The 27241-nt window shown below is 36.7% G+C and overlaps 1 protein-coding gene across 1 annotated transcript in view; it reads right to left on the bottom strand.

Moving 5' to 3' along the window:
- Nucleotides 1-307: 307 nt before the first annotated feature.
- The window catches only part of Ccdc81 (coiled-coil domain containing 81), a 39223-nt gene continuing 12289 nt past the window's right edge, over nucleotides 308-27241 (bottom strand). Inside the window, exons 4-15 of the mRNA XM_021725162.3 lie at nucleotides 26823-27079; nucleotides 24430-24509; nucleotides 22086-22204; nucleotides 20627-20744; nucleotides 14258-14351; nucleotides 13717-13863; nucleotides 12929-13033; nucleotides 10073-10245; nucleotides 8791-8869; nucleotides 8352-8572; nucleotides 3155-3280; nucleotides 308-844 (exon numbers count right to left, since the gene is read on the bottom strand). Coding sequence (XP_021580837.1) covers nucleotides 703-844; nucleotides 3155-3280; nucleotides 8352-8572; nucleotides 8791-8869; nucleotides 10073-10245; nucleotides 12929-13033; nucleotides 13717-13863; nucleotides 14258-14351; nucleotides 20627-20744; nucleotides 22086-22204; nucleotides 24430-24509; nucleotides 26823-27079 — 1661 coding nt within the window. The 3' untranslated portion in view covers nucleotides 308-702. The remainder of the gene's footprint in view (nucleotides 845-3154; nucleotides 3281-8351; nucleotides 8573-8790; nucleotides 8870-10072; nucleotides 10246-12928; nucleotides 13034-13716; nucleotides 13864-14257; nucleotides 14352-20626; nucleotides 20745-22085; nucleotides 22205-24429; nucleotides 24510-26822; nucleotides 27080-27241) is intronic.

Below are 27241 nucleotides of genomic sequence, written 5' to 3'. Positions count from 1 at the left end.
ACAAGTGAAGCAGTGAGAGAAGGTGACACCTGCCAGGCCAGGCACTCTCCTCATGGTACATACACATTTATTGCCATAATAAATGTATGGTGTAGAAATAGCTGGACAACAGAATGTTTGACTTGGAGGTCACCAAGGGAATTATATTCCTTGGGGACCTGAGAGAGTCCCAGTTTGTCATCAATTAGAAAACTCCAGTCACATTGTTCTGAGCTTTTTTAAGGCCAACAGCCTAACCTACCTGTGATGTCTACACACACAGTCCTCTAGAAAAATAAAGGGTTGGGGGTAAAATTATGAATTATAATGCACAGTCAAGCACTTAGAAAATATTTATTATGACATTGTTTCATTATGGATGAAAAAAATGAAATTTATAGCAGGGTTGTGTCAGCAGTCCCTCAGCAGCCAGAGCAAAGTTGGGTTCCATTCCCAGGGCCTATGGCGATGGGTTCCAGTCCTCAGAGCCACTCAGTTTCATTGCCATAGAAGAGAAATTCCAGGAATAAGTAGTGGTGGGAGAAAGGCAGGATGGAAGAACCAGCCAACTTGAATTCAATGAGAGGCTAAATAATCTAATGAAAGCATAGAACCTAAACAGTAATTTTTTTTTCCTCTGAGGTAAAAATATGCAGTTTCAAAATCACTCCAAACATGTAAAAGATTTAAATGTTCCCCAGGAAACAAAAGTCAAACTGAGTTTTATACAAGCAACCGGGAGCCTTGCAGGAACTTGTTCATGTGCCACAAGTTGCTCTTGCCTGTATTGGACATGCGCCTCTGGCACTGTTTGCAACGCTGATACTTCTTGCACTGGTCCAAAAGGAACAGCTTGTTGGAAGCCCTGAGGAATAGGAGAGGAGAGTGAAAGCAGCAGTTAGCAGTTGTTATGCAAGACTCTGGAGACCCCCATCACATTACTGTCTGCAACTCAAACCCTGTCCAGGCTCTCCCTGCTTGCAAATTGCCACTGTCTCCTCTTCAGTATATCTAAGCCCCTGACTTGGTACCTTCACAGCAACAGTCTGCCTGACCCTCTTTTCCAGTCACGCCTACCCAAACCCACTGAGAACACAGTGCCCAAAGTCACACAGTCAGCAAAGAATGGCTTCAAAGTCTCTTTGTTTGCTGTTTTGTCACTTGGATGCACCTCTCTTTCCTGGGCTCCTGGAGACAGGAGACAGCATTTGAGAGAGAGATCAGGCCATTAAGCTGCTGGTTAACAGCACCTGCGGAGCATTATGAGTACACTTACAATGAAATATCTCAAGAGGCCAGAGCTTCTGGAGAGTTAAGGGCAGGACAGAAAGTGAAGATAAGTAGAGGGACAAAATTGGATGGCATCAGAGAGGAAGGGGCAGCAGTGACTGATCTACCTTGACAATTCCCAGTTATGCAAGCCAGTCCCTAGTTGTTCCCCTGCCCTATCAACAGTGTCTACAAGGATAGAATTCTGGACAACCCAGAGCATCAGAGGCAGCCCTAAAAGGAGAAAATGTAAACAGCCATGAAAGTGGGTAAGGGAGACCTACCTTGCTTGCCTTGTTACAGGACAGATTGCATGTGCTAACTGCATGCATGTGAATCGTGTTTTTGCCTTTGCTTTTTTTTTTTTTTTAATCCTGTCAACACTGTAGTATTTGCTATGATTTCTTTTTTGTTGTTGTTATTCTAATTAGTTACACATGACAGAAGAATGGATTTCAGTTCATTGTACTTTTGAATTTTACATCAACCACTTCGTTCTTCCTATCTGATGCCTGCGCTTCAGTATCTACCCACAACTTGGCCTAGCCTAGGTCCTCAGAAAACAAGTCTGCTCCACCATGTCCCAGAGCAGGTTGGCCAGCCTACATTCAAGATTAGTTCCTGTATATCTTTTATCACTGTGTTGACCAAGCATTTTTACTAAATCCAAATAAAATTTCCCCACCATTACTCTCACTGTCTTTTACCTGCCTTTCTACAACACTGAAAAAATGGCTTGAGCTCTCCAATTCCCCTTCCCTTCCTCTTCTCTAGGCCAAGCAACTCCATTTCTTCTTTGGGACCTATTTTCCACATCATCCCTCATACTTTCATAGTCTTACAATATGTTTCACGCATTAGGAAAACAGGTGAGAGGGCTGGGGTTGTGGCTCAGTGGTAGAGCACTCGCCTCACACATATGAAACACTGGGTTCGATCCTCAGCACCACATAAAAATAAATAAACAAAATAAAAAGGTATTGTGTCCATCTACAACTAAAAAAGAAGAAAAAAAATTTTTTAAAAGTAGGTGAGAAATGACTTACAAGAAAGTCTAAAAGAAAAGGGGTTACAAATCAAGATCATTATAACAAAATTTACCCATATAAAAATGAGTTGACAATTGAAACTATCATTTTGATATATCTGGGGTTGACTTTAATATGTTGATTGTGCAGACTTGGTCTGTTTCATCAAATTCCTTGTTCTGTTAAATCCTGCCTTACATTTTTGAAGGATTTTAATTTCTAAGAGTAACCATTTCCCATCTCCTTAATCAGTCTCTAAAACTTCTCTGTTAGTTTGGTCAGGCAAATATTTACTTTCCCATTTTACACATAAGAAAAAATAAGACAAAAAGATTAGCTGCCTCTTCAAAGTAAGTGATAATTATCAAAGCCAGGACAAGAACCCAGATTCCTTAACTTAAATTATAAATACACCACTGGAGAGGGGATTAGCTCCATAATGGGCATCTCATCTTTCCAAGTATCAATCTTACTCACAAAATACCTTGACTCTGCTCCTAAATGACTATTCCATAAGCATTGGACGTGTTCACGTCAGACACTCACTTTCCTGGCTTTCAATTAGTTTTTTCCAAAAAGAATTTCTACCACCTTCCACAAATTGAAAATGAAGCCACCCTAGTCAGAGGCACAGATTGGGGCAGAATTGGTGAACTCATGACATACAACACAGCAATCTTTAGTCCCTTGTTCATGGCAGACATTTCTAATCAATCACAGCAACATTTCCCACTGAACACAGACTTGCTTTCTCCATTAAATCTTCTAGTCAACCATCACTGATCAACTAGAATCGGTGCTTGAAACCTGCCATCCTAGGACTAAATAAGGAACGGGAAATTTCTTCAAAAAAACTTCTGGTTCCAATCAGATGTTACCGCTCGAAAGACTTTTCTTCCAGGTCCTTCTCTTTCTTTATTGCAATGCTATTTTCCCAATCCTCCTGCAAGCATTGGTTCATTTTGTTCACTCTCTCCAGCTCTGCAGTTCTGTCTGCCAAGTACCTGGAGAGAAAAGAGCATTCTGACTCCATTCTTAATATTTGAAAGAACATGCATTAACCTTAGGAACCCCATTCCTTTCATGTAAAATTAAACAGAAAACTTTCTGGTTTTGTTCACTGTTCTTTGAACTATATACTAAAAGGCATGGACACTGTAAAAGCATAGTGAAACTTCTGGCTGTCAAATATTATGAGTCTAGGACCTTTCATCTTCAACAGTAATTTAAATTAGCAGGGTTGAAACCTTTTTTCCAATTAACAACTTTGGCCTTTAAAGTCATTAATTTCCTTTGAAGCTAATTTAACTCATCTGAAGAATCATTCCAAATGGATTTCTTATACTTTGTTTCTTTGCTTTTATTCCAACTTCTCAGCTGTCAGTAATCAGCCTACTGGTTGCTACAGGCATTCTGCAAGCAAAGGCATACAAATCAAGGTCTAGAAAGGGATTAAAGGAACACAAGGGACTACAGCAAGACTAAAGGAAATCTAGAAAATATCTAATGCTATGCTGTGAAGAAGTCAGGGGAAGGAAAAGAAATGTTTTGTGAACCATGGTTAAAGCAGTGACTGCCCTGAAATCTCTCTTAAAGTCTCACTAATCCCGTTTCCACCACTAGTCTCCAAATACACTGACACTACTGTTGTGAGCCTGGTTCAAACTATTTATGTGTGTCTATTTCTTGCCAAAAGGAAACTTTTACTGTCAGTTTTCATTGAAGTCTAGAAGAAGCATCACTGAATGTGACTGCTGACCGCCTATACTGAAGAGACTTGTGCTGTGGTGGCTACAGCCACTAGGTGTCAGAATCCTCCACTGAAAATCAGCACTGTCCCCTGGTTCACTTTTTCCTAGAACAGCAGAGCCACCCTTTTATCTAACCAGCATTAACTGCACAGCTATTATGTGGCAAAAGATCAAATGACAAAAATATAAAGTGCTAATTCCCATTAATAGTGGGCGTTCACTGAATGAATGGAACCTTCTTTTTCTTTTCATAGTTCTTTTTAATTATGGTTTTAAAAAAATCACCATCTTAACCAGTTCTAAGTGTTGGTAAGGATGGAGAGGTGATAAATATATCCAAACTGTTGTGCAACCAAGCTGCAGAATTCTTTTCATCCTGCAAAACTGAAACTCTATACCATTCAATTCATTTGTCATTCCTCTAGTCCCCATCGACTACCGTAATTCTACACTCTGTTTCTAAGAAACAACTATTCTAAATACCTCCTATAAATGGAATAATACATATTTGTCCTTTTGTGACAGCTTATTTTACTTAGTGTAATGTTCTCAAAATTTATGCACACAGTAACATTTGTCAGAATTTCCCCCTTTCAGATTTGTATTCAAAAGAACTGAAAGCAGAATCTTAAAGAGATATTTGCATACCCATATTGATAGCAACACTATTCACAACAGCCCCCAAGAAGTAAATGTCACAGAGGAAAAAGAAAAATATGATATGTACATAAAGTGGAATATCTGCCATCAAAAAATAATGAAATCCAGTCATTTGTGGCTGTTGCCACAGGATGGAATTAGAGGACATTGCATAGAAGAGACTGGAGTAGAGGTCATTAGAGCCTAAGAAGGGTAGGGAGGAAGGGGTGACAAAGAGAAGTTATAAAAATGTACAAATATATAAAAAGGAAAAATAGTTCTGCTGTTCTACAGCACAGCAAGGTTACTATAGTATACAACAATTTATGGTACGTTTCAAAATAACTTTAAAAGTCTTCCAATTAATACAAATGATAAATATTTGAGGAGACAGAAACACTAATTATCCTGATTTGATCATTACACATTCTATACACGTATTGAAATACTGTACTATATCCCATAAATATGTACAATTTATGTGTCAATTAAAAATTTTTAATTATATCTCAATAAAGTTTTTGAAAAAAATAAGAAAAATTCATCAGGAAAACTATGCCTTCCCCTTAGGCATGTTTGTGCTTTCACTAATCTTCTTAGGCTGCAACCATTTCTCCTCCCCACCATCAAAATGCCTGCAGAGCCTTTTATGATTACTATATTACTTACAATCCTTTAATCTGTAAGCAATGTAACTTATGATTTCAAAACCATAAAATCTGTTGAAAATAAAATAGCATGCCCAAGGGAAAACTAGAGTAAAAGGGAATATTTAATGCAGAATTGTTATAACAACAAAATACTAGGAAACCAAAAGTGCAAAAGTTAAATTATATTATTTTTAGTACATCCATTGGAGAAATGCAAATTAAAGCATGAGATACCACTATACACCTATTAGAACGGCTGAAATTAAAAAGATTGATCATACCAAGTGTTGGCAAGGATGGAGAGGAACTGTCATACACTATTGGATGAGATTAGAAAATAGTACAACTAAATTGAAAAGCACTTTGAATTTCTTTAAAAGTTAAATATGTATCTGTGATATATCAGCCATGTCATGCCATGCCTAGGCATTTACCCAAGATAGAAGGCACTATATGTCCATACAAAGACTTACACTCAAATGTTTAGAGTAGTTTTATTCACAATCACCAAAAACTATAAATAACCCAATGTCCATCAACAGACGAATAAACAAACAAAGTATGTTATGTATGTGCAATGGAATACTCCCCAGTAAAAAAAAAAAGAACTGAGATATTGTTATATGCAAAAGCATGGGTGAATTTCAAAATATTGACTCACAATGACTCACAATGTATACTGCATGGTTCCATTTGTATGAAACCCTAGGAAATGCAAACTAACCCATAGTAACAGAAGGTAGATTAGGGGTTGCTTGAAGATAGGGTTGTGGGAGGGATGAGGGAGGAATTATAAAGGACACAAAGAAACTTTCTGGGATGATGAATATGTACATTATCTTGACTGTAGTGATCCTTTCATGGGTGGGTGCATACTATATCAAAACTTATCAAGTTGTACACTTTAAGCACATACAGTTTATTGTACATCAATAAAGTTGTTTTTAAAAAAAAAAAAAAAAGGAAAAAAAATCATCAGGAAAGCCATGCCTTCCCTCAGGCATGTTTCACAAATCTTCTTAGGCTGCAACCATCACTCCTCCCCACGACCAAAATGCCTAGAGAGCTTTTATGATTATTATATTATAATCCTTTAATCTGCAAGCATTGTAATTTGTGATTTCAAAACCATGAAATCTGTTGAAAATAAAATAGCATGCTCAGGGGAAAAAACAGAGTAAATTTTATAGACTCTTCAAATTGTGACACAGGAGGTAGAGCCAAAATCATGGGCATAATCTCATCCCATGGGCATTTCCAGTTACTTATGTAATAGAAAGTAGAGTGCCATCTCTTCACCCCACTGCACTCTGTCCTGCTGTCAACTCCTACAGCCACACCATTACATTACCACCCTACAGGGACTGAGAGCCTACTGTGACATTTTCCACAACCACTTTTATTCATTATCTCATGAAAAGCTTTTAAAATATTCAGAATCACTCAGAGTTTATGTTCTAAAATCAGTAGAATGAGTAAGTATCAGTGGGGAGCCAGATCTAGGGAAGACCCCAAGTAAGGCCATTTCCATTGATTTAAACTGATGTAATAGAGAATAATTATGTCAATTTATAATCCAGAAAAAGAAAAGCTCTTTCTTCTTTTCTTTTTCTTGTAATAGTAATAACTACCCTTGAGGGAGCACTTAGGCTGAGTCAGACACTATGTTATTTACAAGGATTATTTAATTTAGCCTTCAACCACCTAAAGATACTTGTATTATTCCTAATTGATAAGGAAATCAACATCTTCAGAGATAAGTAACCTGCCTAATATCACACAACTCATAAAATGGTAGAACCACACCAACCATTCAGAACAGATACTGGAAATGGTCTGGAGTTCCCAGTATACATCATTTAGGTGAAAGATCATGGGGATATGGTTTGGGGATACCAGAGGGTTTAGGGAAGTATAGACAGAGTAGGTATACTTGTGGGCTTGGGGTAATCACCATCAAATAAATATAAAAATATATAATATTTTAGCAAATATATAGATATACACTGCTGAGAATATGCAATATCTATCCTATGGTGGACTTGACTCCAGAAATTATGTGTTTCACCACTTCCACCCCCTCTATCAACAATCAGATCCCACCCTTATCACCATAACCTCCATCTACTCATGTTTGTAAATCTGGGCCTACATGGTATAGACCACAACAGATACATGCACTATCTCTATGACCACTTATAAAGTTCACAAAAATTTAATAAATAATTTTTTTATAAGTACAACTGACTTCTGAGATTGAATTCCTTTGGACAGAGCCTTTTTGGAACTCCTTGTACCTTGACATTTTTAACTGAACAAGAATAAGAATCTAAGACTTACTGAACATCTGCAAAAAGGAAAACTAGAGTTCCCTGTAGCAATCTGGGTGAATAAGAAGCAGGAGATTATGGATGATGGAAAGACTAGGGAAGAACCATGGAGATGTTGTAAGACTGAGAGCCAAATAGGACCTTTAAAAAATTCCCCATTGGTGCAGTGATCAATTGGGCATTTTAAGAAATGGGATGTCTGATGTTTGAACTGAAAGGTATGTGCACTGATACAGTATAAGTCCTCCTCAGCCTACCCTGACACCTTCCATACACCCTCACATATGGAGGAAGGTTAGTGGAAGTTGAGTAAGACCCCTTTCCAAGTGTCATGTCTGGATTTACTTGAGCACAACACCACACTTGAGGCTCACATCCTACTTCCAATGGATATTGCTGGAAGGGACAACCCTTTTAAGAAGTTAAACTGTAACAGGAAGGAAAAATAGGAGGGAACTGAAGGGAGAAATGAAATCAAGAGAGGGCTTTTAAAGTTATTTATTTAATTGTATTTTCTTCATAGGATGGATTGTAAGATAAAATGAGATAAAGAATGTGGTTAACTTAGAACAGTGTCTTTCACAATTAACTCCTCAATGTGTTATCTATTATTCTTACTTTTCTGCTGTTGTTTGAGAGAGGAGGGAGGAAGAGGAGGAAAAATAAGAAGCCAAGGAGGAGAAAAAAGATTCAAGATCTCCTTACTCTTTTCTTGTCCTCTGAAGCATCTCCAAGTCCCGCTTCTGATCCACCAGTTGGTGCAGAATGGCTTCCCTCTTCTGGTTAGCAGCTGTTTCCAGCTGGTGCTTCATGTAATCCTGTTCTCGCTTTCGCTTTTCCACCAGCCAGTCAGTCTTTTTCTTACCAAAGATGGGCTCAGAGGAGTCCGGTTCAAACACAGGTAACTGAGAGGGTCTGTTCTTCATCTGAAATGGGAACAAACATATGCATATTTTAATGCTATCATGGAATAAACTTTATGCACAACTCTGTAATATGGTAAAATACCAATACCTTACAGGAAGGTTCACATCCACCAAATGTGTAACACCAAGAGTATCCATAATATTAGAGTATTTATATATTTTATGCTATTGAAAAACTGTATAATTTTAAAATAATAATAATAATACTTGGCCCTTACCTGAGCATCCAAAGCTGTCTTGTAACACAGTGTTTCTTCCATTTTATCTTTTAAATATTTGGCTCTTTGTGCAGCAAGTCTGATATTTAAGAACAGGAGAAGGTAGGAGAAGTTTTAGAGTCTTTAACAACACAGATTCACATCATTGAAACATTTTCAGTCAAGTATTAATACTGAGACATCATAAATAAAAATTGTTGTTTCATTATGGGATATTTCATCTTAAGAAAGAAAAAGTAGGACTGGGGCCATAGCTCAGTGACAGAGCGCTTGTCTAGCATGTGTGAGGTGCTGGGTTCAATCCTTAGCACCACATAAAAAACTGAACAAATAAAGGCATCTGTCTATCTATAACTGCAAAAAAAAAAAAAGAAAGAAAGAAAAAGAAAAAGTAGTTCAAATCCATAGGCAAGTGGGCATCATGTAAACACAGGACAGATAGGATAGGTATAAGCAGGGTATAGAACCATATTGTCCAAATACTACTGAAACAGCAGCCCCCCTTCTATACTACCCTGCCAATTCTTTAAAAAATCTAGATATGAAAGCAGTAAGGGACTATTCACCTATCAACTGATTTATTGTAAAAGTCCTTTTTAAGGAAAGAAATCCCTATTGTAAATAATAACTTCAGGAAACACATATGATCTATTAAGTGAGTACAATGGAACATTATAGAACATTTATAGAATATACTTTTCAGTCAATTGCTCTCCTGACTTTAGTAACAGAAATATGGGCCTCCCTCCCCTGTTTAGGCACATATGAACTCCATATACCTAACCCTATCCAAGGCCTCAGGTAATTAAAACCAATCAGATCTCTTTCCTGAAGTTTGAAATTGAAACTAACATTCTCCAAGTCTGAGCTGGAAAAAAAAAAAAAAAAGAGTATGTCAACTAAGTATCTGTGTGTAAGCAGAGAGAAGGCCACTGTACAGGCCTTTTCAGTCCCTGGTTCCATTCCCTCCTGGGTTCCCATACATTTCTTCACTCAGTTTCCATGGGACACCCTAGTATTGGTGAGCAAAAAACATATAAAATGATACTCTATAATAATTATAGATTGGCAATCATTATTATAATCATAATGATGGATCTTTCATTATTATAATTAGAATACCATCTAATTCTAATGAGGGTATTGACTGCTAACTGGATTAGTTTGTTGCTCAATTGGTTATAGTGGTGCTAATAAAACTGTCAATGCTGGTTCAATCTTACATAAAAATTCACACAGAAATTCTGAATCCATTTCACAGAGGACGTCTGGCTAGACTCACTCCTCTGTGAGCTGTACTTGTTCTAGGTGGTCCATCAACTCTCTGTTTTGTCTTTGCTTTATTTCCTTTTCCCGTCTGTTAGCCATTTGTCTCAAGAGACTTTGGGAATATTCCTCTTGCTTAATAGCATTAATCTCAGGACTAAGTGGCCGTTTATCAAACAGGAAGGATTTCTAGAATGAAAGAAAAGCAATTTATTCATCCTAGAACACAGAAAAATAAAATTAATGATTCAGAAGAATAAAAATAAATGAGAAAGTATTTCTTACTTTCTAATATGCCATCTAACATGTAAGGAACCCACATAACAACATGAGCACATTCGATAACCAAGCTGAGCTAATTGAGCTCAGAGCCCCATTTCTGAGACAGAGATAAAAAAGAGTACCATGAAGTGGTTCCTGAGCAACTCCTTAGAAAGTTCAGAGGAACAGAAGAAAGAATTCTGAGCACCTTTAAAAGCATGAGCAAGCAGACAGAGGTGGTGTAAAGAGAGCACCAACTATCTACGATGGGCCCAGCTATTCTAGACTTTCCAACAATGACAGAGTTCTGAGATCCTCAGGTTCATCCAGCCTGCATTCAGGTGCCAGAGACAAGTAAACATTAACAAGTAAACAGTTTTTCAACTAATTTATGGTAGTAATAAGTGTTATATAGCCTTTATCCTAGCAAGTGACTAGGTGGGAATAGGATTAGATCCGTTGTTTACTAGAGAAGGCTTTTCCTTGTAGAAGACTGAATCACCTCCACTGTAAATATCAGTGGGATCTGTGTCCCATAAAGAAGGAACAGCAAGTGTGAAGACATCAGATGGAAACAAGTGAGGCATGTTCAATGAGTAGAAGGGAGGGCTATGTGGCTGAGGCACAGGGAGGAAGAAGTGAAAATAGGCAAGTAGAGTTGGAGGAAGGCAGGGACACTGGCAGGGTCTGATAGAGCAAGGCAAGTTCAGCTTTCATTTCAATTCAGTAGGATTCCATAGAGGAATTAAATTCCTAGAGGAGAGTGGTATGTTTTGGTTAAGAATTGTAAAAGATCATTTTGGCTGCTGTGTGAAGAACAGATGGTAGGAGAAGAAGATGCAAGACATGAGTCCAAGGAGAGACCAACTGAAGAAGCTGAACCTTATGATGTGTCTTTGACTGGGGTGGCAATATAAAAGATGAAGAGATTTGTGTTTTGTGGGTTGTTTAAAGAAATTTGTTTAGCTCACAGTTTTGAAGGTGGGAAGTCCAAATGGTATGATTCTGGCTCTGGCATGTCCTACCTGGCTATTTCACCTCACAGTAGGAGCACAGACAGGAAGAGGGAGGGATCACATGACAAGACAGGAGCCAGAGAGCAACTTAGAAGTCAGCCTGGCTCTTTTATAACAAAGTGTTCATATGAGAATTAACTCAAGGTCCCATGAGTACTACCTTAATTCCTTTCAAGGACAGTGTCCCAGTGACCAATTCCCACCAGGCCTACCAATTCTCAACATTGCCATGCTGGGGACCAAGCTTCCAATCCTGATCTCTTGGGGATACACTAAAACATATGCAAACCATTGATATGCAAACGATGCTTTTCTGGAAGATGAACAGATCTGAACAGGTACTGGGTACATTTAAAAGGTAAAAAAAGCAGCTGGACTTGAAGATGCTCAGACGTGGGAGACAAAGAAAGGGGAACCTGAGATCACTCCTGAGCATCTGGCTGGCTAGGGATGCCACTTACCAACTGGAGAAGCAAAGAACAGGTTGAGGAGGGGATCAACAGTGCTGTTCTGTTCTTTTTAAGATATCTAAAGATATACCAAAGAGGAGCTACAAAGTGGGCATTAATAAATGTAATCTGGAATTTATATATAGGAAGCAAGAGAGATCATAGCTAAATGTCAAAAGCCCCATGCTCTCTCCCCTCCCTCCTTGCTGCCCCTGCCTGAAATGTTCTTCCTCCACTTACATCTTTACCTAACTCTTATATGCCAGGAGTCTTCCCAGATCTCTGGGCTACACTAAGTGACTCACCTGTTACTCATAGAAGCCATTTTCAAAGATGTATTACAGCAGTTATTATATCACACTCTTTTCTCTTTTAGTCCCTTTTCTCTCCTACTAGACTGAGACCTCTTTAGAAAAGGGAACTTGTATTCCTAGCTGCCAGCACAGTGGCTGGCCCATAGGAGTTCCATAAATCTTGGATAAAGAAAATATATCTGATTAGATTTGTGTGCAGAGTGTCAGACTACCTAGATAGTGATATAAAAAGAGAAAGAATCAGGCAGAGATGAAAGTAGGCACAACATGATTAAAAGCAAATCAACAGTGAAGCAAGTGGCTTCTTCCATCTGAAGCTGGCTTCTCAAACTTTAATGTACACACAGATATTCTAATGTAGATCCCCATTCTGGAAGTCTGGTATAAGGCCCTGGATTTTACATTTCCAGCAATCCTGTCATGATGCTGGTTTTCTCTTTAGCTTCCAGGGCTGGACTTCAGTGTACTCCCCCCACCACCTGTCCTAGGACCTGATTGAGAATGGCTATAATTAACAAGAACTGCAGTTACTAGTAGTTACTCTACTGTGACTGGGGATGATGTGGAGACAGACACTGGGAAGCACCCGTCCTAGGCCTATGGAGCCCACTTTTCAACTCTGTCACTTAAAAAAAAAAAAAAAAAAAAGTCACAACAGGCCTGAAGTTGTGGCTGAGTGGTAGAATACTTGCCCAGCATGTGGGGAGGCTCTGAGTTCAATCCCCAGCACCGAAAAATATTTTAAAAGGCGCAAACCTGCAATACAGGGAGTGGATCTGAAGACAGTTGGGGTAGCTGCTGCTAGCAACAGAAATTTCAAAAGGACTCTTACATAAAATTCAGGTTTCTCATTCTTGTGACTTCTTATGGCTTCAGCAACTCCAAGATTATAGGCAGCATTTTTCTGATTCTGTTCTCTAGCAGCCAGACTGTTAATCTATCATAAAACATTTTTTTTACATTTTAATTGCAAATTGGAATAGAGCCTTTAAAAATTTTAACATTATGATATTCAATTAATCCAACCATGAAAGAAACCTATTTGGAGGCAATGGTATTTTCTAATGTCTTCAGAGATTTAGAAAAGTGGGTTAGGGAGGTTTTTTATTTCCTATTCTTGGACTTTAGGCACCATCACTACATAGCTCCTAAGAAGGCATGAAAGAATTCATCACAAATCAGGAGAGGGCAATCGGATCAATTATAGTGATCACAGAAATCTGGATAGAGCAAATAAATATAATGGTGCCATTCTGTCCTTGCTCGATTAAAATAGACCATGAATTTGAAAGGTAAAAGTTTTGACTAGATTTATATTTTATCATAAATCAAAGATAAAGCAATAAAACCTAGCAATTCCACCTTTAAAATTCAGTCCTTTGAGGGCAAAAAATTAATGATACATGCAAGTATTCCACTACATGGATATCCATCCCAGTCTTATTTGTTATAGTTGAAATCTTGAACACTGCCTAAGTTTTAATCCAGCAGTATATAAGTATATAACATATCAGATATGTTACAGAACAGGAGAAAATGATGGAATATTTTAAATGGAATTTGATAATCATGTTCTACTATTCCATTTAAAACAGTTCTTTCACTGAGGTGTTGGACTACCTGGTGTTTGAAGAAAGCCTCCTGATCTTTCATTATTTGATGTTGCTGTATGAGTTGCTCTTCTTCTATTGCTCCCCTTCTCCTCTCCTCACTGTAGTACAACGGGAAATTCCGTTTTGCTCGTTGTAAACATACATAGCACATTTCCTACAATCCCAAATTTTAGGACAAATTAATTTTTTGCATTTTACTTTTTTGCCTTCACATTCCCTTCACAAGCTCTCCAAAGGCTGGGTGTGTCAAGAAACACACTTTACAAAAGAATATATTAGTGACAATTAGCAAAATGAGTAGACCCACAAATAATCAAAAGGATTTACTGAACTCTCAATCAGAAGTGTTTATTGCAACTGGAAAATAGAAAACATTTCCAGATCTGTGAAATAGTAGACTGTGATAGATTTAGCACAGTCCAGGTTTGGGTCCCGAGTACTTGTGCCACACCCATATGTTATAATTAGGAAAGAGGGTCCCAGAACCATGTTTGAGAAACAGAAGTCAGAGGGAGATTCTAGGCTTTGTTTGTTTAAAGGCACTGTACCTGTCCCGCCCTTTTATGATCCTGGCAATCAGGGGCTAGGTCTGTTCTGGGCTTTGTTTCATTGTCATTTTTCAGAAAAGCTAAAGATGGTGAGCTAAAAAAAAATGCAATATTAATTAATGCTTAATGTACTCTGGCCTCAGAGCAATAACTTTAGAGGTAAGTATAAACATAAGACAAAGAAAAGTATTTGTTTTTCTCTAGAATAACTGTATATATCAAGGTTAAGAACTTATACTTTTTGTCAGATGAAGTTGGATTTGAATCCCAGCTTTTGTGTTTACAAAGTGACTGACATTGGACAAGCTGTGTCATCTTGCAAAGTCTCAGTTATCAATTCTGCATAATAGGGATAAAATGTATTCATTCCACAAAAAAATGTACTGAGTTGTTTACCAAATGTGCACCGTTCTAGGTACAGGAATAGCAAAACACACACACACACACACACACTCTCTCTCTCTCTCTCTCTCTCTCTCTCTCTCTCTCACACACACACACACACACACACACACACACACACACACACACACACAATCCCCGTCCTTGCTGAATTAACATCCTGATGGGGATACTCAGGCAGTAGGATAAATAACTGAACTCTGTGGTGTGTCCCAGGACAACAAATGTCATGCAATGATGGAGAAATGGAGTGTGAAATCATAAATTGAATGACCTGGGAAGTTCTCACCAAGTCTATATTTGAATACTCGCAGGAAGTGAGAAACAAGGTAGATATAACAGATACAAAACTCATTTCAAAAGAAAGAAATGAGTGAAAGTCCTGGAGGTGGGAGTGTGCCTGTCTCAGTGTGGCTGGAGGGAGATGACTTAGGGGCCAGAAGTAGGAGAGAAGTCAGAGACCTGGTGGGAGGTTGAAGGTCCAGATAAGCACACTGACTGGTTAGCTTGAGTAAGAAAGGGAAGCCATGGAGGGTTTGGGAAAGTAGATGAAGCACCTAATTTTCACAGGATTTCTTTGGCTATTGTTAAGAATAAACTGAATAGGAGGAATGGCAGAAGTGAGAGAGCCGTTAGGAGACTGTTCCAATAAAACGAGAAAGAGACCAGCTGGGACCATGGTGGTAGCAGCAGAAGTGATAAGAAGTGGATGCATTCTGGCTGTGTTGAAGGTGGAGTTGACTAAATTTTCTAACTGAATACAAGTGCTTTTGCTTCCTTCCCATGCCACTGGCAAAGAACAATTCCTGCTACAATCTCCTGATCAAGGGTCAGAAACACAGTTTTATTCTGTGTTTTATCCCACAGATGCCAGAAACCTCCTCAGAAACCAAGAACTAAACCCACACCAGACAAGGATATGGTGTCTAGCATCGTCCAGGTGGCCCGGAGCAAGGGCTTTAAATATTAATACAAATATTTGCCTAGGGTTTGTAACTGTACATCCTGAATGTTATGACAACCACCTAACAGCAAGGCACATATAGGAATTGTCAAAGCAAAACTGTCAAGCATTTAAAGTCCTCCAGAGCCAAGATAGCACCTCTGTCAGCAGACCCAACAAATGAGGTCATTTATACCCAAGGAAATAATGAAGCAACTGATGACAAATAAGAATTTTCAACAAACATATTTAAAATTCACAGAAATATTAGAGAAACTGGAAAGAGCAGACCAATAATAAAAAGAAAACCAATTAGTCACTAAAACAGAGACCCTGTGCCTAATAAAAGAAAAAGTAGGCCCAAATCTTCACCATGTCAGCTAAGGAACTGACTTCCTTAACAAGACTCCTAAAGCACAAGAAGTAAAATCAAGAATCAATAAATGCGATGCATTCAAATTAAAAAGCTTCTTCTCAGCAAAGGAAACAATCAATAATATGATTGTTTATAGGAGAGAGCCTAAAGAATGGGAGAAAATCTTTACCACCTGCACTTCAGATAGGTATATAAATAACTCAAAAGACTCAACCCCCCCCCCCCAAAAAAAACACCCAATCAATAAATGGGCTAAAGAACTGAACAGATACTTTTCAGAAGAAGAAATACAGTTAATCAACAAATATATGAAAAATGTTCAACATCTCTATCAATTAGAGAAATGCAAATCAAAACTACACTGAGATTTCCTCTCACTCCAGTTAGAATGGCTATTATCAAGAATACAAGCAACAATAAATGTTGGCAAAGACGTGGGGAAAAATGTTCACTTATACATTGTTAGTGGGACTGCAAATTGGTGTAACCATTCTGGAAAGCAGTATAGAGATTCCTCAGAAAACTTAGAATGGAACTACATTTGATCCAGCTATCCCACTCCTCAGTTTATACACAAAGAACTTAAAATCAGCATACTACAGTGATACATCCACCTCAATGGTTATAGCAGCTCAATTCACAATAGCTAAACTATGAATGCCCTGCAGTAGATGAATGGATAAAGAAACTGTGGTATATATACACAATGGAATATTACTCAACCTTAAAGAAGAATAAAATTATGGCATTTACAGGTAAATAGATGGAGTTGGAGAATATCATGCTAAGCAAAGTCAGCCAATCCCCCAAAACCAAAGGCCAAATTGTTTTCTCTGATATGCAGATGCTAATTCACAAATACGGGGAATGGGGGGGTTGGAAAGAATAGAGGTCCTTTAGATTAGGCAAAGGGGAGAGAAGAAAGGGGAGGGTGTCTGGGAGTGGAAAGAATAGTAGAATGAATCGAACATTAATACCCTATGTGCATATATGACCAGTGTGATCCTAAATAAAGTACAACCAGAAGAATAAGTTACACTCCACTTATGTACGATGTGTCAAAATGCATTCTACTGTCATGTATAACCGATTAGAAAAAATTTTTTAAATAGAGAAAACATTGTATTTTATATTAATTTCACTAAAATAAAATATAATGTAATATATTATATAAATTCTTTTTTAGTCTTTCCTCTTACCACATCTGTAAATTCTAGAGGTCTATATCTTATGAAATTTTTTATCTTTCCAAATGTTGCATGTAATAAACACTTTGCAAATATCCAAATTAAATTGAAGATATGTTCATATATTATTTGAAGTAGAATGTATTATTGTTTCAATTAATATATATGTAAACATTTTCTGACATTGTCAAAGAAACTTTATAGTAATTTTTTATTCTGTCTGTGCAAAATGTAATTGAAACAGTAATGACTTGTAAAAGCCAAATTATTACTTATACTAATAAAAAGCAATAGTATTTAAAAAATACACAATATATAGTAATAAAATATATGATGCATAAAAATAATATATATCATACATCTTTATATATAATTATATATTATACATTTGTATATGTAAAATTTATTATGTATAAAATAAGTGTATATGTATAGAATTATTATAAATAATTATTAATTATTATAAATAATTGTTTATAATTGTTATTAAAATATTATGGTAAAATGTATAATATAGAAAATAATGTATTTTATACATTTTTAACTCAATGAAGGAAATATAAATAAGTAAACTGGTCCATCTAATTCTATATTACTTCACTTGAAAATACAACTGAGAACATCACCTGAAAAATAGTACAGAGAGGGGCTGGGGTTGTGACTCAGACCCAGAGCACTTGCCTTGCACACGTGAGGCACTTGATCCTCAGCACCACATAAAAATAAAGGTTTAAAAAAAATAGCACAGAGAATAAAGAAAATATTTTTAAAATAAGTTTAGAAATAAAGAACCAACTCAGAAACTCAAATATACATTTAGTAGGAGTGCTGAGTTAGGAAAAAAAGGAAATGTTAAAGAATGCTATACTAGAAGATAATGGCTAAGAATTTTCCAGAAAGTCATGATTCCTACACAAAGAGTAAAAAATGCAGAACATTACAAAAGAAGATTCTGAAAAGCTACAACAGAGAATGACAACCAGACTGACTCAGACTTCTCATGAGGACAACTGCCAGAAGAAAATAGAGCAACATCATTAAAGTGCAGAGGGAAAATAACTACGAACCAGCATTCAAGAGTGACAACATACTAAGAACTTTTATAAGCAATATGAAGACTAAGTGTATTAAAAAGAGAACCTTGCCAAAAGAACCATTACAAGACACACATTAATAAGAAGAAAAGTGAACCCTGGGGAAAGAGCAGGGATATAATAAACAATGGTGAGAAAAGACATTGATTAAAACATGTGGCATTTCTAAATGCACATTGGCCATAAAATATTTTTTAAAGTTACACACTTGAAAGCAAATTGGAATAAAAGTTCTAGACAAGAAAAATACAGGTTTGGAAGAAGGTGACGTTTGGAAAAAATTCAAAGCATGCTAAGGAAATGTGATCACTTCAAAAGAAAACAGAAAAAGAAGAAGAAGAAAGTTAAATATGTGGCAAATAAAAATAGGTCTAAGTATACTAGTATACAACTGAAAATTCAAGTCTGTATTGAGTTTTTAAAAATCCAAATTTTTTTACAAGAATAACACATAAAATAATAAAACACACATTAACAAAGATGAAAAAGAATGGCATAAAAACGGTATTCTAGATAAATACTAACCAAATGTGCATTGTTAATTAGAAAAGAATTTAAGGCAATAGGTTCAATGTGAGCAATCTGTAGACAATCTCTCATTACTGCTGCTCAGAGGACAATTTGGTACAAACTTCTTGAGAATAATGGCAACCTGTGTCAAAGGCATGCAAAATGGGCTTGCCCTTCTCCCTCAGATTTAACTTTAAAGTTTCTATCCTATGGAACACTCAGATGTGTGCAAGGGATGATGTATAATTATAACTGTCACATTATTTATAATATTTAAAAAACTAGAAATACATCTAAATATCCAGCAGGAGATTGATTACACAAAAGGTTAATCTTTTATTAGGATGATAAACAATCATTTGTTAATGTTATAAAATATATAAAGCCACAGGGAAGACTTTACCACTTACTGTTAAGTATAACAAAGTTTCATATAATATGATCTCAATTTTATTTAAAATGTATATGTTTCATATATATATATATATATATATATACATACACATACACACACACACACACATACACACACATACACACACATATATATAGTATGCATTGAAATGAAGGATATACACTAAAATGTTAACAATTTTCCTTGATGTAGAGGGATTAGGAGTGATATTTTGTGTAAATTTTGCTTTTCTCATCTTCTCAAAAATTTTGTGATAAACATGCATTATTTTAGCAATTTTTAGTTAACTTCTACAGGAACAACTCCAAACTTACTTTTGTAGTCTTCACCACATGTATTATTCCCCTAGTGTCAGTTTTCCTACAAAACTATTAGTATTATAAAAGTGGCTTTATATATCTTTTGGTGTGTATTTTCAGTACATAGAATAGTACTTAGCACACAGTAGTGCTTTATGTTTGTTGGATTGAACTAAATTCCCACTAGACATTTAATTCTCAATTATCTTTCATAACATGAAATTATTTTTTTAAATGCCTAGAGTTTTGAATGTGACTTTAGGATCCCACAATGTACATAAATTGCACTTATGATAGCTGATAAGTTATAATACATTAATTAATTGAAAAATGATAACAATGCAAGGTACATAGGTGCTTAATAAATACTTGAGTATAGTTGACTAATTTGAGGTCTTGAAAAGTAGCCCACTTGAAGAGAAAAGGATAAAATAGACATCTGTTGACATAATACCACAGGAAGAAGACAAAGCCATGATAAATTGTAATATATTCATATGTTCAAAAAATGGATACTGAGAACTAAAGGTGTTTGACAAACTTACTTTATTTTTGGCAAAAATAAGAAACTGTCAGATCAGAATATCTAAGCATTCAGAAAGCAGCAAGGGAAGTTTATTGTAAAGCTGGAAAATAGCTTCCCAGATCCATAAGGAAAGCCACATGTTCCCTCCTCCATGCTACTTTGTTTCTGCCTCTATCACAAGATTTTTCCCACTAAACTGTCATCTGTCATTCTAGGTATGTCTGGCTTTCCCACTAGATTGTGACCCTTGGTCATGTCTATTATCCTCAGCACCTAACACACAGAATGTTCTCACTAATAGTGGATAAAAGAATAAATGAGCAATTACTAAAATTCCTTGCACCAAGAAATACCTCGAAATTACATTTACTTAAAAGCCACAGAAAAATAATGTTGCCAGGGGCGGTGGCAACTGCTGCTGTAATCCCAGCAGGCTGAGGCAGGAGGATTGCAAATTCAAAGCCAGTCTCAGCAATTTAGCAAGGCCCTAAGCAACTTAGTAAAAACCTGTCTCAAAATTTTTAAGAAGTGGAAGGAGGACTGCGGATGTGACTCCGTAGTTAAGTGCCCCTGGTTTCAATCCCCAGTACCAAAAAACAAAAATATCAGTGCATTACCTTCTAGAGATTACATTCGTCCCACCATTCCCACCGTGGTCAAACTGGTCTGGCAAGCTGGTTGATTTAGTTGGGAACACAATTTGTTTATCTCGAATTTTCTTGGGTGCCAAGGTTTCTGTAGAATAAAAAGCAAATGGAAGTGAGTTTTCTTTTTACCAAGACAAATTTCCATTAGATATCTATTCTGTTATCATTAAAAATGATTGTCCCTTGCCCTGTTGTGGTATTTTTTAAAAATGCTTTTACTGCATATATGCAAAAAGAGTACTGCTAGGCATTTAAAGACTACAAAGAGGCTAGTCTTTGCTCTCAAATATCACAATAGCTAACAGTTGTAGAGAAAAGTAACATATAAGCAAAGAAAGTGACAGCTTCTTTACTACACACTGACAGTGATGAACCCCTTACATCATTGTGTAAACAGCAATTTAGTTTAAGGTTCTGATATGTTCAGAGAAGAGAGAAGCCACTTCAGAATCCGTGATAAGAGTAGTTTTTATATAGGAAGTGATATGTGACTGTGAAGAGGGTGCCAAAAGGTGACAAGGACTGAGATGAGCTTAAGAAAAGGAAAGGCATTCCAGCTGGGAGGAAAAGAATGAACAGGATACATTTAGGGAAGGACAAGGCATACTAGGAGAACATACATAGGCAATTCTGCCCAAAGAAGTGTATCGAGGGAACAGAGGGGTGGGGTAGGAAAATGAAACCACAAATATCAGGCCAAAAGTTTACATGTGATTCTGTAAGCCACACTTTGAAAATTGATACCCACAAGCCAATGTTTACCCATTAATATGTTTTGTTGGACCCAATCAGGCATTTTTGTTTCAATATCAATTAGTTCAGCAATTTTGTATCAAAGTCATAATGTTTGCTTTTCTTGAAAAATCAGAAGATTTGATACTACTTGAACCACATTTTTACAAAGTACTAATGCAGTCCACAGGGCATGGTCTCTAGGACCCTTTCGAAATGTCTTTAAAGTCCTCAGATTGTCTTCAAAAGCTTCAACCAAAACAACTTTTTACAACAAATTAAAGGCATACACAGATAGGAGAATCCAGCTATCTTCTACCAACATTAAAGAGATAAAACTGCCATTTTTTTCCCCATAAAAAGTGTTATTTAAGCTAATGTGTTTGCCTGCCTTCTTCTATACAGCCCACTTCATGCATTTGTTACCTGCCTTGTCCCTGCAGGCATCTGAGTTTTTATGCCTACAGAGATACAAAGAGATAATAGTCTAGAAGTCTGAGAGTCATGGGATCTAAGACACATAAAGTGGTTAAAGGGTGAGATACAGGATTCCAGAAATAGATGTTTGTTAGAGAAAAGAACACATTGATTATTCATGAATCTACCTATTTACATTGAGCATATGAGTTGCTAAGAAATATGGCTGGGCACACGAGCAGTAAAGAGTGACAGATTATTCCCACAAATCATGGCCTACCTTTGACATCTCCTTTTTCTGGCTGGTCTTTCAACTTGCTCTTTCTTTGTCTATTCTCTCTACCTTCTTCTGCAATGGTCTCCATAGGTGGTTTGTTCTCCGTCTCTTTGTGCTCAATCCTAGGAAAAAGTCAAGATGCTCGTCCATTACACTGGACCCTGGACTCTCAAACACTCGCTTGCTGAATCTGAAAAGAGCCCTCTTCCTCCTTCAAGTTCTGATTTGCTGAATACATGTCATGGACTCACTCTCTTTGAGATTCATTCTGAGAGCCAACCAAGACCTGGACCTACTATACTGGGGGCTCAAAACAGCTTGTATATAAAGATATTTTTTTGAAAGCCTCAGGTTAAGTTTTTGGTTTTGGTTTTAGTTTGAATTTGTCTATGTCCTTTTTAGTTCTGTAACTAGATATTATGAGGGTGATAGAGTTGTTGGCGGTTGTTGGATAACTAGAAGGCAAGAAATCGCAGCAGGTAGACAGCATGCCTAATGCGAAGGACCTGAAAAGGCACACTGAGAGGGGAGGTGGTGTTCAGTTTGTGGTGTAGTTGTAGGTTCTCTGGTCTCAAAGACCAAAGAATTAGGACTGGACTAGAATTAGGGCTACAGTGGTACTCTAAGTAAATTCAAGGGCCAAACTTCACATACATAAATACCGACAAGCATTTTGAGTGTTTGAGTTCTCATGTCCACTTTTAGACTCTCAAACTGGCAAGCACCTCCATCTCTGTTTTTTGTTTGTTTTTACCCTCTGGAATTATTTTCCTTCTGGAGTGTATAAGCCAAAAATATGGCAAAGCCAGATTTTCCTTCCAAATGAATAAAAATAAAATGATTTTGAATTCATGGACTTATTTCTATTTATTTCTAGCATGGTTATTCATTACTTGGGTGGCCATTTCACCTACAAGATGAGAGAGCTAGATTGACTACTCTCTAAGGCTTATTCTGGCCATCATTACAGTTCTTAAGAGGCATGTGTCAACAGCAGAATAAAATAGACATTATTATTGCTGTATGTATATACGTGACTACATGACCAATGTGATTCTGCAATCTGGACACTCAGAAAAATGAGAAATTATACCCCATCTGATTCAAATGTATGCTATGTCAAGATCATTGTACTGTCATGTGTAACTAATTAAAACAAATAAAAAAAGAGGTATGTGTCAGACTGAGGTTGTGGCTCAGTGGCAGAGCACTTGCCTTGCACATGTGGAGCACTGGATTCAATCCTTAGTACCAGGTAAAAATAGACAAAATAAAGATATTGTGTCCATGTATAATTTTTTAAAAAAATTAACGAGATATGTGTCACAAGGCTCTTCCAGGATGGGGTTGTTCCAAACCAACAAATCAAGAAGATGTCACAGACTCCAAATCTATGAGAAAACACTAACTCTGGAAAGCTGGCTGTTATTACCCACCAGAAATGCATAGTGATTAATGTTATAGCAATTACGATTAAGAAAATAATTAAGAGCACACAATAAATGGGTGATAATCACACTGAAAAATAAAACCAAAGCCTCCTGACTCCCATTCTAGTGTTCTGAGTAGTGCACCATGTTGATTCTGCTGTTTAGACATTTTTTTAACCAAATCAATTGCGTATCTCTATAAAATGGAGGAAATTATAACAGTTGCAGTGAAGAGTAAATTCGAGAATATTGAGAAAGTGCTTTAACAGTAAATGGCATCCAGTAGGTGCTCTATAGTAACTGTTATTACTACTATCATTATTATTATCATCATCACTATTATAAACATTATCAGCAGCAGACTTCAGCAACACCCTCCATACCCCCCTTGGATAAAGCTGTTCCCTATTCTACCTTATCTTTCAATCTGTTTAGTGGTAAGAAGAAGAGCTCAGATGGGAAATGGGCTAGGATGAGGGAAGAGAAAAGCAAAGGAAGAGGAAGTAGCAGAAATAGAGGGAAACCCAGAAGGGTCTAAGGTTTGTAGGGTCAGAATCTCCAGGAATTTGAAAGTAGTTTATAAAATAAATATTCTAAAGACCACTGTTAACTACAAAAGCGTATACAAGAAACTCTTTGCTGATTCTCTTGGGAATTTATTGTACTTATTTTAGTATGCTACTTTCCTTATTTTTTAAAAAACCTCTTTATGGGAATTCCCTTCAAAACTTTTTGTAGGCTATAGCATTTATTCAAAAATAATAATTGTATGTTATTCTGTAATATGTGCATATATATACATATATTTGCATTAAAAGGAGCATGAGCTGTATAGGTTGAAAAATGCTGCCCGATCAGATCAACAGATGAGCAAGGAGAGTTGGTACCTAGAGAAACCCTCAGAGCAAAGTACTCACCTTGGAAACAAAAGGACACTACCAGGCCGCCTCTTCAAGGCCTCTCTGCTTGACAACACCGAGTCCACAGTGTTGGGCCTCTGCAGAACAGAGAGAAAGTTACACCTGAGCTCTCAAAGATGAGGTACCATGATACTCTTTGGTTGTTTTGTTTGCCATTTTAAAGTCCAGAGCTCAAAATCTGGAATAATTTTATTCTTCGGAGTAGTCACCCAGGGTTATTCCAATGATGCTGTGTTTTCTCAAAACATCTCCTCTTTGGAAATTGCTTTGACAACTGACACCTTCCTTTAGATATCCTTGAAGGGAGACTAGACTTCCTAAATTTATCGAGGAATTTTTGAGCCAGCTGGCTAATTCTACCCTTGATCCAAAAAAATCTAAAATTATACAGTTTAAAAAAGGGTTTTGGAGTCAAGTGGGCTTATGTTCAAATCCCAGGGCTAACTGCTGTGTGACCTTGGACACTAGGTTTGTGGGGATAATTATAGGATCGAATTCATAGGACTTTCATGAAGTGCTCTATGTGAGTGTATAATAAGCACTCAACAAGCAGCAGTTGTAATTATTACGCTGTAAAATAACCACTTTATTACATCATTAGGATAGAATGATTCATGATTTTTTTTTTCAGTACTTGATCAGTACTTGGGATCAAACTTAGGGCATCACTCATGCCAGGCGAGTGCTTTACTATTGTGCCACATCCCTAGATCCAAAAATTATCATCATTTTTGAATGAATGCTAGAGCCTTTAAAAGACTTCAAAGGGAGTTCCCCTAAAGAGGTTTTAAAATAATCAAAAAGGAGCATCACTGAAATAAATATAAAATCTCCCAAGAGGACTATTCCAGGACAATTCTCAGGTTTAAGTTACAGAACATTTGAGTATAAAACAACCAGTGCTCATAGAGTTAATGAACTACTTATGAGTTCTCTGGTTACATGGCTATAGTCAAACTGGCTGCTTTACAGCTAGACTTCTCAGCTCCTTTAATGTGCTGATGGGCTCTGGGCCTCACCACTCTGTGTCTATGACAGTGATTGATATAATCAGCAGTTCTCAATCTCTTTTGGCCTCCAAACCCTTTTATCAAATAATATCTTCTCAGGACTAGTTCTTTCAGAAAATGTTCCTTAAAATTTATGCTTTAGAATTCAACAAGCCAAGTAAGATTTTATCTTCTGTCTTGTAAACATATAGTGAAGCTCTAAAGTTCAGTAAAATCCCTCAAGGTTAGACATGAGCTAGCCACTTTGGCCTTGCTTACAGATTTGCAAATCTTGCCTTATGTTTTTGTGGAAATGACAGGTTGTTTTTTTTTCACGTGTGTTTCTACTTTCTACACTCTTAGAAATCCTGTATAAAACCCCAGTAATGTAAAAAACACCAATAGGCTCATTATATACAACCCCATCTCCCAAATCTCCATCCCAGAACTATATGAAGTGAGAAATGAGTAGGACACTTAGCCATTTTCATAGACTTTCTTTTTTAAAAAATATAAATTTCTTTTAGTTGTTGATGGAACTTTATTTTTATTTATTTATATGTGGTGCTGAGAATTAAACTCAGTACCCTCACACATGCCAGGCAAGTGTGCTACCACTGAGCTACAACCCCAATCCCCTAAACTTTCTTTTAAAAAAATCAGACTTTTGCTATATGCTATTCTGTGGTAATTCAATTTATCATGTCAACTCTGTTAGTTCTCTAAGAAGTACATAAGGCACAAATCCTGTGGATTGACTTTAAACTTTTACTGCTATGTCCAACTTGGCATAAAGATCATGCCATATACTTATTGTTAACAATGATGATGCCAGTTACAAAATTTCTTCTATGTATGGCAAATTAAAAGCTAAAGACACATTCCTATGACTTGAATTCAATTTTGTCATAGACTTTCTTTAAAATAAAAGAATATATGTAGCAAAAACTAGGAGTTGAGGAAGTCTGAGCTCAAGTCCCAGGGACTGCACCACCGGCACCTGACCTCACCTCAGGGCTCCCACACAACCTCTGGCTCCCAATTTTTTCTTGTAAATCAGGATGATCATGCTATGATGCAGCTTTTATAATGTTTTGAGACAATTGAAATAAAATATGTGGAAGAACTTTTGAACTATAAGGTGCTATAAAATATCCAGAATTATAAGTTTCTATTACTGTTTATATTTCTCATTTGGCACTGACTCAATTTTAGTTTAAAGCTTCCGTGCCCTTCTTGTATTTTTCTCACAGAGTTAATCATCTATTGACAGGCATGTCCATGAACTTGGAGAAACTTACACTTAAAATATGTTAATATGTTTTTTCTTAATGATATGACACCTAGATGATTCAGACCTACTATTGGGTGAGGGGTTAGCAGAAGAAAACATTAATTTACATTTGCTAGGGCTTTGATCAAAGTCCCACTTCCATCCATGTTACAAAGGAAGTCCTTATAAAATTTCATCTTCACTTTGCCATCTTTGATCACGAGGACCCCAATTCCTTTGAATGTAAATTCCACATTTTTTTTGATAGAAATGGATCGTGATAAAAAAAGTATTGTCTCCTTAACACATCCTTCCACTGTGTCCCTGTTAAATGGACTCTCCAGGGATATCATGATAAAATTAAGTGGAACAACTGGGATATCACCTAGAGGAGAAAAAGACAGTTAGGGTGGGAGAAAGGGAGTAGAGATTACAAACATACCATAGATACTCACAAATAATTATCTGATTCTCTCTTAGTACTCAATAAGAGAATTGTCCATGTAAAATATTTATTTGTACCCAACGTGATATTATTATTGCAGAC

Source organism: Ictidomys tridecemlineatus, chromosome 4, assembly GCF_052094955.1.
Source record: "Ictidomys tridecemlineatus isolate mIctTri1 chromosome 4, mIctTri1.hap1, whole genome shotgun sequence".
NCBI classification, from domain to species: Eukaryota; Metazoa; Chordata; class Mammalia; order Rodentia; family Sciuridae; genus Ictidomys; species Ictidomys tridecemlineatus.
The sequence above is the reverse complement of the archived record's forward strand: the minus strand, read 5'-3'. Positions and strand labels throughout refer to the sequence as shown.